The 19,849-nt window shown below is 41.0% G+C and overlaps 1 protein-coding gene across 2 annotated transcripts in view; it reads right to left on the reverse strand.

Moving 5' to 3' along the window:
* Nucleotides 1–259: 259 nt before the first annotated feature.
* LOC135461502 (probable G-protein coupled receptor 139) overlaps nucleotides 260–19,849 on the reverse strand; it is a 33,101-nt gene continuing 13,511 nt past the window's right edge. For both annotated transcript variants that reach the window (XM_064738633.1, XM_064738632.1), the window contains exon 2: nucleotides 260–1,808. In XM_064738633.1, the coding sequence (XP_064594703.1) occupies nucleotides 361–1,440 (1,080 nt within the window). In that variant the 5' untranslated portion in view covers nucleotides 1,441–1,808 and the 3' untranslated portion in view covers nucleotides 260–360. The remainder of the gene's footprint in view (nucleotides 1,809–19,849) is intronic.

Below are 19,849 nucleotides of genomic sequence, written 5' to 3' on the forward strand. Positions count from 1 at the left end.
ATGCTTTTGACAGCTTTGATATCACAAAGAAAAAACGCTCTGTCATTTAATGAAGAATGCTCTGAAAGGTCAGAGCAATCCAGAAGTGAAATCTAATTTGGTTTGTTATGAAAAGGGATTTTTCTGTCACAAGAAAAAATAACTCCCAAAAATTTGCGAACGCACGAGTTTTACTGTCAAAATACAACACATCACCTTTTAAACCAGTAAGAGCACCATGTCCTTTGATAAACAGCTCCCGTAAATCAGTATAGAAATCTCAAACACACGGTTCTGTCACCTCGGCTTTTCAGCGTGAAACAACTCCACTGTAAAGATAGGCACATTGAAGTTGGAAATTTGGAATGAGCCCCGTGGCGTTCACACAGGGTCTCCTTTCTCTGATCCTTTACGAGTGGTACAGAACGACCCTCGTCCGGTTGCGGACATTTTCCTGTAGGCAGAATCTTCAAACTGCATAGGTCTCTTTTCCTGCTTACAAGGGTTAACAAATAAGGCTTTAAAATTGCACCAAAAGATAGTGTTGAAGATGCAATAGAGCACAAAGTTCGTGGCGGCATTGATTAACAACAAGAAGTCGGTGATTTCACGTATTCCACGCGCCAAATAGTTCTCTTCGTAATAGCCAAAGCCAAAAAAAGTGGACATGATGGCGTCAGGAGTAATGCACACAAGAAAGACAACGATAATAAAGATGAGCATGATGGTGACGCGATGACGGCTCGAGATTCGCTTACGTGTTAATCGGCAGCGCCTTAGGCCGTAAATTATACAGGTATTGAGGATGATGAGTACTATTAAAGGTATGATAGACCGCAGTAAGTTGTGAAGCCATATATAGGCTGTGGAAAAGGTTTGATTCTGCCACAAAGTCGTCAAGTTTACGTCGTAAATAAAATCCTGTTTGGCGGCGTCATAGTTTTCCACTGTCCTGTATCGCATTGCGTAAGGAATAGTTAGTAAACTCATGATGACAAACACCGAGGTAGATACGGTCCGTGCCCGGGGAATTGTACAGAAGGTCTTAACGCGTGTGGGGTGACACACATACACATACCTCTCCACGGCCACAGACACTACCAGCCAGGCGGAGATACAGAGAGAGGCATTAAAGATGTAATGCATGTATGGGTAAAGAAAACCATATGCTCTATTCCCCACAGGTCGATTGACTTCTTTCAACAAAATCACCATGAAGTAAAGGAGATCGCTGAACACTTTGATGCAATCTGAAATTGCAAGAGCCATCAAGTAGATGTTCGTAGATGATTTCATCTGGTGTTGGCTCATAACAATTATACTGAGCGTATTGCCTGCTAATCCTATGAGGCAAGTAATGGGGTAAAGTATGAGGCCCGTAATGAATTGAGCCTCCAGGTAAAAGTCCCGAAACTCACCGTCTTCCTCCACCGATTGGTTCCCCAGTAGATTCATGGTCATTGTTCTCCTGCCCCCTGTCCAGATGCCCTTGGGGCGAGGTGCTGTACTTTGGGTGGTGTAGCGCTCAAAACTCTTCTGCAACGGTGTCCTGTGACCCTGCCGGCAACCGCATCACGTCCCTCCCGGCTGCCAAGGTAAAAGTGGGCAAGCTGTGCGTAATAAACCGTTTTTCTATGACTTTGGCATTGGTTTTCTCTCTGGAATCACAGCTGTGAGGCAAGCGGGTCGATCGATGGGCTTTATAATGTACCTGCCATGAATCCGCGACCTAGCTGTCTGTTCTACAGTGATTGGTGCCAACGACTCGGCCAGCGATTCATTTGGCGCTTCGTTCCTCCGTTCCTCTTCTCCACGATTCTGTCACAAATCTGCGAACAGAGAAGAAGACGTACAAGTCACTCAAACTTAACCAAATTCAATTAGACAAAACTTTTGCAACCTTTCCGTATCGTCAAACCTTTATAACATATATTATCTTCATATCAGATGACCTTGGTAATATATCACCGCTTTGTGTCTGAGATTTCGTGCCCGTGTCAAGGGTTTCTTAATGGTTCGGATATTAAACCGATTTGTTTTAGGCAGAGCTACCAATCATGTGTACTTACAGAAGCACAGTTGTTTGGCAGCCCTGGGGAACAATCCGCTAGATGGCTTTGTATATATATATAGGTCATGCCAAATATTCCCCAGTTTCAAAAAGTTCATATTGTTCATTTGCAATCTTGTATCTATGAACTTCCTCTAAAGTTGATTGGCTGTAATTCCGATCATTCACATGGTTATTAAATCGTCTATGCATCCTTTTTAAAGAATTTCCTAAGACAGGAACACATTCATGCGGAGCCGGAACTGGTCCATTATATGATCTCCTTAAACTGGGTTAAAAGACATGCGCATTGTTCCAATTCAATGACCATCGCTATGAAAAAGCCACAGACAACCAGTGAAATTACCATTAAAGTGTGTGGTCTATCTTGCGAAATATTCGTGAAGGCGACGTTAAACAGCCATCAAATCGATAAATAAATGATGCAACAAAATAACTGTCCTCAATAGTTCAGTAATGATTCATGTGTCGAACAGCACAATCAGTTTACACACAACCACAAATTAAAAGTCTCCTAGCGTAAAAAAAATAAACAGTGATGTTAATTGCAATATGTTAAACGTCCTCATAAGGCCATCACAAAACAATCGCATAAAGTAGATGCTGATACACTTTACACAATGAATGCTATGAACTGTTTTACACTGCATGATGAGAACCTGTCATGGCGGGTTCCTTGAAGAGATACACAAGTGTAACAAAAGTGCCGGTAAAAGGAGGTTTGAAACGATACATCGAAAGATTCTATGTTGTTTGGCAGTAGCATTCCGATCTCAGACGTCGTGAACCGTGAAGGCCCATCTTGTACTTTTCGACGCATCCGTTATAATGCCGAACGGATGTTTGTCTAAATGGGTCAAATGACTATGGTAATGAAATAGTACTTGAAATGCAAAATCAACTAGTTATCCACCCTTTGAAAGATTATTACAATGGAATAGTTTCTCTGCATGGAAAAGTATAAGCTTTCACAACCGCTTCCCTGAGGCTGGGCTGGGCAAAGGCGTACTGTGCTGCCGGAGAGTGGTATGTTACACTTTGTTTTGTATATCTACATGACGTACTGGAATCATAATCGGTTTTTGGCCTGGGTTCTGCATGGGAAAAATACGATTCAGGTTGATAGCTTTTTGCGTGGCGTTAACTCATCAATACGCTGTCAATAGCATTATTGAGACAATAGCATTAAGTCCTTTAATGTGTGGAGCACTACAAGCTCTGTGGGGTTAGTGAGACGGAGTAGGTGGCTCAATCAATCTGAGACACTCATACACAAGGAGAGCCGGACATTCAACATGTCGCCCCCCGTGGAAATTTCCCATCCATCAAACACAACAAACACACCAACCACTACTAAACACGTACACTCCCATATCCCATTAATTGAACGGCGAATCGGTCGTCCTTCGGTCGGCTGTAGCTAGCTAGACCTACAACCTTTGTCATTGCCGCTGGAATTGATTTTCTTACGTGGTGGAAACGATCAAGTGTTCGAATCGCCGATGTGAATCATGTTTACGATGTGCGTACTTCCTGAGTTTGGGGACAGTTTTACGAAATGGACAGGGTTGGTGATCGGTTACATATCCTATCAGCCAAGCAAACAAGATCTGCAAGGAAGAGGATGCCGTCACAAGTGGCGAACCGTCCACTCTTCTGGATGCAGATCGTGGAACACTCTTCCACGAGTCTGGAGTGGTCGTTCAATAGGAGACAAATGTCTCCAAGAACTGTCCCCGTGTCCTTTGCCAATTTATCAGTAGTCACCCTGAGGTGGTCATCTATCTGAGAGAGCTTAGATGCCACTTTCTTTCCACAAAGACGAATTATAACAAATTTCAATCAATAGGCATTGCTTCCACCATCATAGACGGAAAGCAGCATTATTCTCGCTGTTAGTTTTTGTTTCTTTGGTTACTTGTAGTTTAATATCGGCTCCGTCATTATTTATTTATTTATTTATTTGATTGTTGTTACTGATTGTTCACTAAATGTGGTTAGTTTTATTGGTGGAGAAAATCAGAGGCCCCGGGTAAACCACCGGCGAACTTGTTCACGTGTGACGAACAGGTATACTCCCCATATTGGTGAAAGACAAGTGGTTTCCATTGGACTTTAGACTGCTGACAGCGTGAGAATCTACGAACTGGTTCAATCATTATTTCGCACATATCACTAGGGTGTCTTCGTATAACAGTTCCTTCCTAGTGCCAACATATTTACAGAGTTGAATCACTGGGTCCCCATGCTGACGACACCAACCATGGTACCCCACCTATTCAAGGTATACTTGCAAGTATGGAACCCGGCGATGGCACGAGGCGATGGCACGGTGATGCGAAGCGATGGCACGATGATACGAAGCGATGTGATGACTTCATGCCATCGCCCTTCCAAGAATACTCACGTAACTAGAACAGTGAGTTGTGGTATTTCCGCTTGTTCATAAACTGTTCAACTGGTCATAAAGGCATCATGCAGATGTAATGAGCATGGCTGCCTTTACGGCCCCCAGCCCCAGGTTAAGGTGTATTAGATATAGTTCGAAAATGACGAACGTTACCAACCTTAACCGAACAGATTATGATTCAAAAGTTATGGACGATTACGTCTTTCCCGTTAATATGTAAGGATCTCATACTACAAGAGGCGCCATATATGATGTTACACATGACATGATGGTCTGTATAAAAGCTGTCTAGAAGATAGACGGTTACACTCGGCAACCAGCGCCATCTATGTTGTTAAATACCATGTACGCGATAGATATGTACATAAGGATAACAGCGCTGTCTATGTGGCTGATCACAATGCAGATCGCCAGAGATTCTGAACGACCTGTCTATAAGAGCCAACGAGAGTGTTATACTCATTGTAAAATTTGAGAAACTTAGAATGAAGGCGTTTGATGGAGTATCCTTGACAAATTAGTTTCTGACCTAACAACTTGTGACGCAGATTAAGGTCATCACAATTTTACGCAAGATCTGACAAATGCTACAAGGCGAGATATGTATACGCCACATGCAGGACCCTTTGGTATATTGCTATCCAAATATGGATAATTTACAATATCAAAAGTAAAACTAGAATGGATCTGCCAATAGCACATCTTAGGCTGGGATCCCGGATCGGATCGAAGACGTTTTCCTCAACCAATAATACACGGCCCTTGTAACAGCAAGTTTATGTAAATGTGCCGAATGTGGTAAATCTGCCTTAAGACATTCTTTGAAAACGTGCATGTCCTGTGTTTGTTGACACAGATCAAAGAGTTTTAGCACACACAGACTACATGTGTAACGCTTTGCACTCAGTGATTTTCAGCTTTACAGCTGTAACGGTTTTCTCTCACCAGACCTCCAAATATGGTGAAAAATTGCATTTTTCGGGCTTTAATCGCAATTTGCGGCAAAACTGTACGTCGCCATCAAGAAATATGTCCAGATTCATGATCAGGACGTCAAAATACGTCTGATAGCATGCTAACAATGTTCGTGTGTTCATCCTAGTCGCAAATGCATTTAAAATGCATCATATAACATGGGGACGTCAAAGTGCCAAACATAGCCAATCGGCCTTTGGACAATTTTTCAAGCCCTGCAACTCCCACATGTATTATGACAGTTCAACGATTTTCCGCACCCCTACAGTACCCATATAGCCCTTTGCACTCAGTCATTTTCAGCTCCACAGCTGCAGCGATTTTGTGTCACGTGAAGTTCCCAAGGCAGTCGCAATTCTCACTTCTAGACTATATACGCATTTTCTTTACGTTTATATCTTTCATACGAGAGCATAAGTTATCGGTTGAAAATCAACACATAACCACGTACATGGCTTTCAAAGTTTCCATGCGAACTTACAACGTTTGTCACTGAGGCAGTCGGCCGGTCATTTGCATTCCCGCGAATAGATCGGCGAGCTTTATGATGCTACGCTATGCCCAGTGAAAAACGGTTATTCCTTGGCAAACTTAGCCCGCTTTTTGTAAGAAATAACGCAAAAACACGACCAGTGTAACAGCAAGTTTGTACTTTCACGTCTCAATCCACGACCTGCCATGCACAGACTCACTGCTCTAATGATAGCTCGGCCATTGTTAGAAAGTCAACACTTGGACCACGGCACATGTCCATATCTGTCAATCACCCTGGCCTGTTTAACGTATAGTAAGAGGACAAGGTCTGCACAAAACAAAGCTAACTTTTACATGATCATTTGCTGTTGTAGTTAGATCTCTACGCCATCTAATAGAGTACTGTATAGCTGAATGGCATCGTACAACGGTTTCGGGAGATCACGGACAATGTAGCCGAAAGCATCTGGTCAAATACTATAAACCCAGTCCAGTCCCCATCTAGCTCCATGTTAAAGCAATAGGATTCCCATCTTTTTCTAAACAAAAACCGGTGTTGTCATTTAAACGCTTCTAGCGAGAAAACTATTAATTGGAGCTCAAATCCGTAGAAAATGTTCAAAAGAGCAAGTCTTGGGCTACAATTTGGTACAGAAGGCACATTTCTAGCTTCCATAGTTCTCGAGTTACAGGTCATTGAAATTACGTAACTTTTTTTAGTTCTTTGCTTATTTCTCAAAAAGTTACACAGATATGCAAAAAATAAAAGCAGATTCGGAATCAGCAGCTCAAGATACATCAGAATACGTTGAGAACAGTTGACATTTCAGAACTTTTTGTGACGTCACAAATTCGATCAATGGCGAGCCTCCAGAATTTTGACCGGAAGTCAACCATTTTTGCCAACTTTAAATAACTCATGACCTTCTAGTTGCATGTCAAATTTGAAAAGAATCGGTTGATTGGTTCTTAAGAAGAAGATTTTTAAAAGTATTACACAAAATTCAATATGGCGGCCGAACCACGTGACATAGCTAAAAAAATGGAGAATTTGTCCCGAGATATTCACCGCCAGAATATATGAGCAAAATTTGGGACTTTTATGTTGAACGGTGTAGAAGTTTCCTTGCTAATAAAGTCGGTGAAAAAATAATAATGATAATAATAATAATAGGAAGAAGAAGAAGAAGAAGAAAAAACAGAACGATTACAATAGGGATCCCATTCGGGAAGAACGGGATCCCTAATTACCCCTTTTGTCGTAAAGGCGGCGTGAAAGGAGACCTTGTTCGTCTTTGTACAGATATAGATCCAAATAAGATGTACTATCAGGACTATCTGTTGTCTCCATTAAATCCAGTGAAGGCGGATAGATTTCCTTCACCGCTTCAGCAATGTGGGGGTTATTTAAAGCCAGTAGATCATCAATATACCGCTTGGTAAATGAAAAGGATCGAGCTTTAAAGATATTACTTTTAAATAATTTCTGCATATAGTCGTATTTCATATGAAAACAGGTATAGGTCTGCCAGAAGATGCGCACAATTGGTACCCATTGGAATACCTATGTACTGTTGGTAAATGGTATCCCCGAATTTCACATAGATGTTATTAATGAGAAGTAATTCAATAAATAATGTAACATCCCATGATTGGTAACCTTTATAATTAGTAGACCTAAAGAAAGCCTTATTGCTTCTGACGTTAATGTAACAGTGACCTGTTTTAGTAAATACCCAGATAATTAACGACGATATTCTTTCAATAAGATCTTTGTGAGGAACTGTAGTATAGAGAGTAGAGAAATCCCATGTGGATGCGTCTTTGTGCGGTCGATGCATATGAGCATCAAGTTCTTCTGTAAGACGTTGGGAGTTAAGAACCCACATGCAGTAGACACCTGAATTTTTTGTTACAAATGTACTTATTCCAAAATGACTTTACTTATTGTAACGCTCTCGTAAGTAGGATTGACAAGAGTTTAGTGGTACAACTTCTTGATCCCGCAATAAATCGAGCCTTGTATGGTGATTTATGCATTTTAGGAATCCAGTAAAGTTCTGCATGACAAGTAGGTATATTTATGCGCCTTTCTTTAAGAAAGGTTTTGTGTTTATTAAATAGTTCCACCAGAGTACTTGTAGTAGCAGAATGCGTACATGTTGTTGTAGATGTACATAGCTCTTGAGCAAAAATTTGATAATAATAATTCTTGCAAATAAAGAGGACATTATTAGGAGCCTTGTCTGCTACAGTAATGACAAATTTAGTAAGAAGGTCAGCGAGTGTTTCTTTCACAGTGGGATCCTTCAGAACCTGTTTAACTTTAGGTAGAGCATCAATGTCTATACGGTGTATAGCTAAACTAACTTTCTTTGTGACAATCTCAAGTCAATCGTTACGTACCGAAGAATCCGCTTTCTCTTGTTTTGACCTTTTTTAAACATATTCCTCAAACGCCGAGATGATATTTTTTATGTTAGATCTAATGTTGACATTTCTCTTTTCTCTATACTTAGGACCTCTCACAAAGAAATTCCTAACATCATGATTCTTAATAATATTAAAGTCACCAGTCAAGATATGTTTACATTTGTCGTAGGTGAAAACTGAGGATTCACAATCACAGTTATAGCCGCCAGAAGTATAAGTCGCCAAATCGAACTCCTTGATGGCCTGGGAATAATTGAAATTTTTGAGACGATAGGCTTTGTATACTCATAGGATATGCAAGGGGGCTCTTGGATATTAAAATAATTAGGCACAACACTACGAACCTCAGGTTCATTAAAGATGCGTGGTAGGTTAATTAAATCAAGGCCTCTGTCTGAATACTTTATCTTCAGAAAGAGTTGATCGTGCTGAGTTTTAATTATAGTTACAGGGAGATACAAATACAATATGTCTTGACATAGACGTACAAGGTGAGATGGATCATTAAAATTATGTATGTTATTGGATACGTCTTGAATTACCTGTTTTAGCAAATTCAGTTGCAGTGAATGTAAAACGCTGCGTAGAGCATGCATGCTATTGGTGTCATACGACAATCCTACTAAATACCTAACTGTAACGTGTTTGTGAATCATGTTTCTATTGAACTTCCTCCCGACTTGAACAACGTCCCTAGCTTACTGTGGATTGAAGAGGCGTTTCACAAGATGGCCAGCCGAACGATCACGACCATCCCGGTGCTTTTCTTTTTGTTTGGTGCAGATTCTCAGTATGTATGTATGTATGCTTGGGGTTTTTCGTCGAATTCGTTATATGACGACGAAGATTCATTAGGTGTGTATTCTGTGTCTTCTTGTGGCACGGCGAGTCCATGCTGCCGCCACTGAATTATCATGCCGAAGACACCTTACATGACACCCCATCTAGTCACATTATACTGAAACCGAAACAACCAGTCATGTTTCATTGCTCTATCCTCTCGAGCTGAGCGTCAAGCGAGACAAACAACAAATACCATTTTTAAAGTCATTGGTATGAGCCGACCCGGGTTTGATATCGGGGCCCCCGACTTCGAAGCGGACGCTCTAACCATTAGGCCACCGAAGTTGTCCCCCCACCTCCAGTGGGTTGAACTGTAAGTATAGAATCACAACGTGCTACATTTGATGAGAATGTGCAACCGAACGTTAAGCGCTCGAATTATGGCCTCACTAGCGATTCAGGAATTTCGTGAAGTCAAAAGGTATTTTGTTTTTATTTGCTGCCATCATTGCAGCACTTTGATCTTAACCCTTAACAACTTCAGTTTTGAATAGTGAGAAACTTTCAGAAGGATGGTACTTGTTGTTAACTAATAATGGGGCTTAGAACAGGTCCGGCTAACGTACCTGTGTATATATATATATCCTCCCCCCCCCCCCCCCCACCCCCGCTCCCCCCAAATAAACGATATCGACATTCAGGCAGGGGCGACAACTTATCTCGCGGCATTTATAGAAATCTTCTCCCGAGGTTCGATAACGTGTTTATAGAAGTTCCATTGTTACCTATGTCAAAAACCAAACGGCACCACAATGGTTTGCAGCAAATAAGGCCAAAAAGCTTTACGTTCTTCTCTGTATAAGGGTTAAAGCAATATTTGACGTTTAAACGCTTCCGATAAATTTAAATTTTACTTGTTAGAGTAAAGGCTTAAATGGCAACTATTCCGTGTTCCACGGATCCTCTAAAAATATCATCATCCTGTCGTGAGCTTTGACAGATCCCAGCTCTGTAAACACACTGAAGTACAATATACTCTTCACCCCTATTATCCCTCGATACAAAGGTATAGTATCCCTGTATTTTATCGTGAGAATTAATCAAAGAGACAATTAACGTGTTTTCTTGAACACAAAGCTGCAGAGAATCATACTGTCAATGAAGACGTGCCTCATTATTGGTCACTGTTATTTAGATAGTTAACAATCAAAGGGCGTTTACTTACGCCCACAAGCATGCTTTTGATGAAAGAAATACGTAGAGTGGAGTTCTTGTAAGGCCCGAAAAAAGCAGAACATTTGTTTTTTGTTCGAAAGAATATGCCGCCTGGGGAAAATGCGTCACAAAGACAGCGGCGGTAGTTGTACGGGTACTGTAAGGAACACATGTACGGCCTCGCTAACAGCCGCCGATAATACACTTTTCTTCGTTTAGCAAAGACAAAGGCAACAATGGTGACGCTGTAAACAACAAATCGTCCACAGTCAATGATAGACAGTCTCTAACGAATATTAAACGCGACAAAAATAGATAGATCATCTAAAAATAAGCTCTCTCTTGGTTAAGATGTGGCGGAGAATTTGGACAAACATTATTTTGATTGGATTAGAACAGGGTTGAAGTGTTTATAGTCGCCCCAGATCTGAGCTTCTTTTCAGAGAATAGATCACCGAGCAAATTGTATCAGAAGCTATGATGAACTTATTTTAGATTACTGTAACTATTTTTAGAGGATTGGCCCCTAAGAAAACCTTCGTGAGGTGACTGTTGTTTTGTTCCCGGGCCTGGAAGTTTCGAGGCATCAAAGAATCGGCAAGATCACAAAACCGTGGACTCCTCAGTGCAAATATACAGCCGTAGTAATTCCGGAATTAGTGTTGGCAACAAGGTGTTCTGTGAACAGGATTCATTTCTGTAAAGGAAGATGTGCACTGCCTAAGCTTTTTGCTTACAAAAAAAAACGGTCAAAATCACTTAAATGGTGAAGATTGAAGATTTTATTTACGTGAGACTAAAACTCATTCGGATAAATAAAAAATTGTTTAAATGCTTTTAAAACTAAAACAATCTTTTAAAATGTGTCACATAATGTTGGGCATTGGAACAAACATAGATTTTTACACTAACACTTCATATAGATTGCATGTAGTTTGTCCACGTTTAAAGCCTCATGCCGCTGACATGACACAAGAGATAGCTATCACATATGACATAATAACCATAACTTGGACTCTGTGGCCAGTGTGCAGTGGTGGGGTTGTAAATATAGTCACGTGATTATCTTTACATTCTGCTACCTTTAACCAAAAAATCGTTCAATCAATCGTTCAATCAATGTGTTGGCTTTCCGCACATTGCCAACGCTGCTTTGTGCTGATTGGTTAAATGGTTAATTGATTAACAGTATTATCGTTTTTTGGGGTTTACATTGTCTGCGGTATCGCACAGATTCTAGTGCCGATAATCGGCTGATATCACTCCTTGTTTCGATCCAGAGTAAGACACATAATTGTCAGAAAGAAGATCTGGATCAACCAGCCAATAGATTTCACAAATATAAAAAATAGTTGACAAATACCAACAATACTGTCTTTTAACATTATACATGCACAATGAAATTGGATCCGAGATTTTCCCAAGAGTGCTGGGGCACCCGTAGAATAATACTATAAAATAGAATATTAGAGACAGTTGATTCACTATGAATGTCTGTACTGGTATTCTGCATCCAGTCAAAATGTGTCAGAATTTTGTCCCCTTGGCTAGAACACACCGTTTTGCCCACGGTTAATGCCCCCCGCCCCCCCAATTGGTATGAATTTATTTCAAGCAGCATCAAATCAAGCAAATTTGTGTGACTGTATACTTGAGAAGATCAATCTGTTATTTTTTAACAGTTTAAGAAATGTAAAACGTCCCTCTTTCAATAACACGTTTACGTCCCTTTAGTCATTTGGATGGATGGAAGCTTCTCTCTCACTTCTCAAATGCACTCCCAGGAGCTTTCTTGTGGGATACGCTCAAGATATTACACTCCCTTAGTCATATACACCATGTGAGCCACCCAGATCTCGTTTAACATAAAAATGACATTTCTCTGAGCCTAACGGCTTTGCTTGAGAAGTCAACCAGCATATAATATAACAAAATCAGCCTCGCGGGATCAAGTACCCTAGCAATTGTCGAAAACAATTTGGCCAAAAAAGCCAAAAAAAAGCTGACATTTCAGATTTGAATTATGCATAAGTGGACGGTTAAAGTGCGGGATTGATCCATACGGGGCCAGAGCCCCAGCGTCAGCTGTTACGCAAACCAAGTGGTAAGTGAATGACGGACCCCTGGGAAGTTTGGATGCCTCTGAAGGCAACATGTTACGGTGAAATACAGCTCGGGGTGCGGAGGTCTGCTGTTCTAGACAGGGAATAGAATAGCTCCTCCACTCTTACTATTGACACTCGTCTGCTGCTTCGGGCTATCAGCATCCATCATAGCCAGGAAGAAAAACATAATCAACACCAGCCAGCATGCTGAGAGCATCAACGATCATTTTATAGGGGCACTCCATTGCCAGCCAGTTGATCAGTGAGGGAGCAATATGAACCCACTCCGGAAACTCTATACTTTCTCACCTCCTGTATAACGAGACATTAATCACAGAAAGCTCTCTGAAAATAGCCACTTTGGGAAAATGTGGCGGCAGATTAAAACTCAGGTAAAGGTGGAAAGAAGATACTAGATAGACCTACTCACTTCCCCTTCAATCATTCGTGTCTTATGAATGATACATCCTTTGTCGTTTTCTTGACAACGTGTTATTCGATTACATGTGAGCTAAATACACATTTCCAGTTATAAGAGTATGTCTCACTGACGGCTCCTTGGGCTGGTTTGGCACAGGGACATTTTTTGCCAATAGTCAAATTGATGAAAATCTAAGAAATACTAATGGCATAGGAATAATTTGCGATCATTGTTCCTTAATGTATATTATGCTTGGTGGCTGGTATGCGAATGTCTGTTTCGACGCCTGGGTTTACAAAAATTGACAAAATGTGCAACTTGAGGGTGACTCGGCCGCCAAAGAGCGAAAGCAAACCACGGTTTGGAATGGGAAAAGAACATAAGTATAGGTTGCATCACCAAGCTAGCTCACAGCACGATCTCTTAAATATTACTGACCACAGCCTCCACTGAGGTTGAGTGAGTGAGTGAGTACTTAACAATTTTTCAGTCATATGGCGACGAAGGAATCATTCGAGTGGATTTAATATACCTCCTTGTTGCAGGACGGATTTCCACCGCTCTTTTATCTAGTGCTGCTTCACTGACGCCTTACCGAAGGCAAGTACGGCGCCCGTCCGAGCCATTATACTGATACGGGTCAACCAATCATTGCACTATCCCCTTTATGCTGAATGTCAAGCCAGGAAGTTACAACGTCCTCTTTTAAAGTCTTAAGTGTGACCCTGGATCTACCGCTCCAGAAGCGGACTCTCTACCAACCATTGGGGTTGACGTCTTATCTGTTATGAAGGCTAGGTTTAAGGACTGCTAGACTTACAGTATCATAATATCTGATATCTGGGTAAGCAATTACTGAAGCATGTTGGTACCATGATAAGAATTTTTTTTCGTGAAAGAAAAAATCAATTTATTGGAAAAGTTCTTGCAATTAGGTAAAATAATCAATTAGGCGGAGCTCACGAATTTGTCGGCCTTGGTCTTGTCTCGATTTTCTTTTGAGCTAGCTGATCCAATTTAAGGTCGGATCCATGAATGAACGGTGAAAAAGTTACTGTTCGTTTTAACGTAAATAAACATACAATCTCCCCAATAACTAATGCTTTCATCCTTTTTCTTGTTTTTATTCCCAAAAGACATTTTTTCTGATCGAAATAGTGAAATATTCTTGACTAAGGCGTAAACATCAGTTAAATAAAGAAAAAGAATCATGTTTTAAAGACGATACTCCACCAAGCGACTACTGGGTTAGTTTTGATTTTACATTGTATTATAATATAACATTGCTGTCGGCCACCTAGACGAAGGCTTCCTAATGACCTGCTTACAGACAATCTCACTGTGTATATCTAGCTGTCTGGTATCACGAAATCTCAGTCTGTGACGTCCACCTAATCTTTCTTGTGCATACACAGACCATTCCATGCCATGTCCAAAGATGTGGCTAAAAGATGTGGTGTTCCGTGAAATCTATGCAATCTTCGCAGAGGTTAAACAGTGCGTGCATAAACGACCTCAACCGGTGGGGGATAATGAGTATCTCGCGAGAGGAAATGTCGGAATACAAATCTGGCCATTTACAGTCCGCGTCATTTTGACTGTCCCGTCACAGCCGGTCAATACGCCGATTAAGCCACCTGATTGTGCTGGGTATACGATGGTTAAACTTAGCCGATGAGCCTAGCTAAATTTGCCAACCATCGGGGAATCTATTAACAGACGATTTGGCTGCCAGGAATGACGGTTTTCATGAATGTACAGTAATTCTCCAGTGTCTTGAGGACATAAAGTACCATTAAGCAAGGGCTACATAGAGCTCCTTAGACCTACTTAAATTGCCGACGGAGTACCTAAGTGATATGGCAAATTTTAAACTTTCACGACATTTTCAATGCAGAAAGATATAAGCGATGTATTCAAACTATAACCAATAAAAGTTACATATGTTAAAGCGGTAAATGCTATCAGGTTTATTTAAAATTCTTAAGATTAGTCTTCATAAAAGTAAATGTCAAGTTTGATGACCATGAGCTGTCAGTTATACAAGACATCATTCCAAACAAGAATTGTATACATGTGCCATCAGGCTAACAATTGAAACGTCTCCCAAATATCTCATGATGATCATCTAAATGCTCTATTCTTAGTGATGTTCTAAAGTTCTTAGTTCTAAATCGCGTGATAGCCTAATGTCATGACGCCTAACGTGAGGTAAACTGGGTACAGGGCAAATTATGTTGTCCTTTTACAGTCTTTGAAAAAGTTGCCATGTTGAAATGGAAAAGCCTTGCCAGTAGCTTAGCGTAAATTAACTATTCACGTGTAAACCTTTGTCAGAGCACAGGGTTTATGAGAGGAGAAAAACTGTCGTAACTGTCACGAACATTGTGTGAAATGTGGAATTACCTGAAATGCTCTGCCTTAGTGAAGTATTAATGTGAAATTACTTAGAATGCGCTGCTGAAGTGACACAATTATGTGCATTGCCAAGAATGTTCTGCCTAGGTCCGACAGTAACATAAAATTTCCCGGAATGCTCTTCCTACTTGAAACAGTAAGGTGAAATTTCCGAGTATGCTCTAAGTGACACAGTAACATTAGATTACAAGGAATATTCTGCCTGTGTGAGACAGTAATGTGGAATTGCCAGGAATGTTCTGCCTGTGTGAGACAGTAATGTGGAATTGCCAGGAATGTTCTGCCTGTGTGAGACAGTAATGTGGAAATGCCAGGAATATTCTGCCTATAAACAAGAGAGTGAAGTAAAACTTTGCAAATGCCATTGATGTTCTACCTAATGAAGTAAAATGTTAAAGTAGAATCGTCAAAAACGCCCAGCCTATGTTAGCTGGCTAATTTGGACTCTACAGGATTGAGGTGCAATTTTTCTATTTAATAAAAGGAATGAGATTGTCATACTTACTAAACCAGTCGATGACCCTGTCGCATGCGAATGTAATCAGATAGAATCAATTTACAACATTCAAATTTGACTATGACATTTATCAAGCAAATTTTAAGACACGCATCACAGAAATGCGTCGGCTACTGCTTAATTTAATTCTCACTCATGTTGTTGGAAGGACAGTTTATTACTGGAACACCCGGAATTTTGACGTCTAAGTGATATAAGTCGAGTCTATTTACTCACCTGTCAGGAACAAAGGAAACGTCAGGCGGGGGGCTTTCACAGCAGCTTTTCCTTGATTTTCTCTAGATTGTATTATGTAATTATATCCCTACCATTCTGCTGACTATATAAGACCTGCATCAATTTAAAGAAGACAAAATGTGACCTGTTATTTACCTGCTTGTAGCTAGGGTTAAGGAGGTGTGGGCATAAACAGCGCGTCAGCCACCTGCGGGAATCCAAAACTCCATTATGCTTAACCAGACTGAAAACGAAAAACTAGAAAAAAAAAGTTGTCTTTGCTATTCCCGAACAGCCATCGGCGGTGGAATACTTTTCCTTCAACCACAGCAGGGATATGAATAAATTTAATTTTAAACCACAAGCCCTCCAGTAAATCCTGATTATTTGCAAATTATACCTCGCTGTTTCCCCCGCAATAAGGCGATGATTGAAAAATGTAATTTGCGTATGTCTTAACCCTTTGTGATCGATGATTCGTATAGACTAGCTTGAAGCATGTCATTAAGAAAAATCGAAAAAAAAATAACGTTCATGAAACAAACTGACCTTAACTCGTTTGAATATTTTGGGATGTATAAGTTTACCTAACCCACTGAAAACTCTCTAGCGCTTGACAGCTATGATTTGTTCCCATAATTTACATCTAAGCTTAATAATAGGAGGAATTATAAACATTGTCTGCCTCATGTGATGCACGACCAATCTAATAAAGACAATGCTCATCAAATCTCATTACATCAGTTTACATCAATGTCACTTCTGTCGATGATTAAATTCTACAAGGCTGTAAGAAAACTTAATGTTGGATTATTTTAAATATTTGCGATTTCATTCTCTAATATTTTTGTTCGATTATCAATGTAAAAGATTATCCAGCAGCTGGAACTGTGTTTTTGCAGTTAGATCAACAAAGTATGAGCAATGGGACTAGACTGTAGGTTTTGTTGAAAATATTTAAAACTTCTCCAAAGCACATATCTGTCATAGGTTACACTTTTCATGGGATCTGCTGATTCAACACGCATTTTTTGGCGCCATTTTTACGCAGACGGATTTCGATGATAGGCTTTCTTCCTGTCTGAAAATGCTAGTTGTCCTCCGTTGTTTGAGATCATGGGCCAGGGCACAGATCGACAAGGGCATCGACTCTTCAGTTGTTTGAGATCATGGACCTGGGCACAGATCGACAAGTGCATCGACTCCTCAGTTGTCTGAGATCAGGGCACAGATCGACAAGGGCATCGACTCTTCAGTTGTTTGAGATCATGGACCTGGGCAAAGACCGACAAGGGCATCGACTCTTCAGTTGTTTGAGATCATGGGCCAGGGTACAGATCGACAAGGACATCGACTATTCAGTTGTTTGAGATCATGGGTCAGGGCACAGATCGACAAGGACATCGACTCTTCAGTTGTTTGAGATCATGGGCTAGGGCACAGATCGACAAGGACATCGACTATTCAGTTGTTTGAGATCATGGGTCAGGGCACAGATCGACAAGGACATCGACTCTTCAGTTGTTTGAGATCATGGACCTGGGCACAGACCGACAAGGGCATCGACTCTTCAGTTGTTTGAGATCATGGGCCAGGGCACAGACCGACAAGGGCATCGACTCTTCAGTTGTTTGAGATCATGGGCCAGGGCACAGATCGACAAGGGCATCGACTCTTCAGTTGTTTGAGATCATGGGCCAGGGCACAGATCGACAAGGGCATCGACTCTTCAGTTGTTTGAGACCATGGGCCTGGGCAGAGACCGACAAGGGCATCGACTTTTCAGTTGTTTGAGATCATGGACCTGGGCACAGATCGACAAGGGCATCGACTCTTCAGTTGTTTGAGATCATGGGCCAAGATACAGATCGACAAGGGCATCGACTCTTCAGTTGTTTGAGATCATGGGTCAGGGCACAGATCGACAAGGGCATCGACTCTTCAGTTGTTTGAGACCATGGACCTGGGCAGAGACCGACAAGGGCATCGAATCTTCAGTTGTTTGAGACCATGGACCTGGGCACAGACCGACAAGGGCATCGACTCTTCATAGGCAGAGATTTAAAATGGCGACATGTCGCTCTCAGTGGAAATGAACTAAAGGATGTTTGACAAACAAGTGAATTTTACTTAGATTCTATTAGATAATTGCGTCAGGTTAGTGGAGAGAACCCATAAGTCCAGATTTCAAATCATACATCTACAGTACGATTTAACATCGGTCAAAGTGAGGCTATGAATGAAGCTTGGCGATTATGTTTCCGCCACAAATGCTTCTGAAATGTTCCTGTCCCATTGGGATTCATTTTGATGCCACAACTAGAAGATTTGCCTGCCTCCAGTACACGAAAAGATAATCATTACAATGGAGATGTTGGACAAAATGCCGCCAATTATATGGTTCAGCAGCATTATTTTGTCAATACTGGTTACAATATAGCTATTAACCACATTCGTATGGGACAAAATTTCAAAGCATTTAATCTGGCTGTCAGTAGCACATAGTCCTGAGTCATAATTATTGCCCTTCAGCTACTGTATTTATTAAACTATTGCCTCATACAGAGTTTTCACTGCTCTTAAAATTGGATAGTCCCTGCCGTTTGAGATCCAATTTGTCGATAAAGATTTCGTATTGAATAATCACACTACGCAATCGTGGACATCCTGGAATGGCTACTGGCCAAAACCATTGAAATGGGAAACATAAGAGAAGCGCGAAGACACGGCGCTAGTGCGGTAAACGGCTATTAGTTCTATACCCTTACAGCAATGACTGCTGCAGTTTACAGGCAGTGATCGAAGGTCATTGATACCCCAGGAGAACCCCCCGATGATTCGTGCGGTGAGCTGGCTTCCATAGAACTTGTGCTTGGACAAAAACAGCCTTTCGACTTCATCCCCTGATTACTTTGCTGGCTGCTCTAGGGGAGGTTAATTCGCCACCCCCGTTGAAAACCCGGTACCCACCGTCGTCAATTACCTGCCTCCTCATTACCCTTCCTCGATAGGAAGAGTAGAGCAGTACAAAGATGGGACATATTCGTACCCAGCCCATTCCGTAAACAGTTCTTGTATGCCTTAGAAATTAGTTTTCCAGAATTAGCCCTAACCTCCATAACAAGTGCACACACTTGTCATTTGTGCGCTGAGATTCGGATTTATAGAGGCGAGTGCTAGAACCGGAAATTTTTTCATCCAGGGGTATGAGTAATGTGTAATACTTCTTGGATCACACTCTTATTCACTTGTGGCACAATGCCACAGACCCCGAAACTACTTACTCACCCACGTGGTGGCTCCACAAAGTTCGTGTTTCAGCAAACTCTAGTGACACTGAAGTGTATGTAACATTAATATTGCTCGAATTTATCGAATTTCACTTCAAGGTGAATTAATGAGTTCAAGTATCTTCTTTGCTGCTTTAATTAATTATACACTTTTGGCAGCTTTCAGCGAGATCATAAACTTGTAGTCTGGGGACAGATTTATCGACTGCAAATTGAATGATGGCGTCCCTTGATATGGGGTATGTAACGCAAACATGGAAGCCAGTGCTTCAGATTAGCTTGTCGTACATTATGCTGCAGTCATCTTAACCAGAATAATGACAAGATCAATTATTACAATGCTTTTCAGCAAATCATGGCTACCATCTGCAAATGCAGAATATGTTAGAAATACAGATAGGCTACATCAAGAAAAGAATGGCATCAATGACCGCTTGATTAAATATTGCTAATTTTTTCCTGGCTTTTCAACATTGTGAAATAAAAGCACGTTCGGCATCAATGGGACAAAAGCCAGCTTAAGGGTACCTAGTAAATATCCA

Source organism: Liolophura sinensis, chromosome 1 (genome assembly GCF_032854445.1).
Source record: "Liolophura sinensis isolate JHLJ2023 chromosome 1, CUHK_Ljap_v2, whole genome shotgun sequence".
In the NCBI taxonomy this organism is placed as follows: Eukaryota; Metazoa; Mollusca; class Polyplacophora; order Chitonida; family Chitonidae; genus Liolophura; species Liolophura sinensis.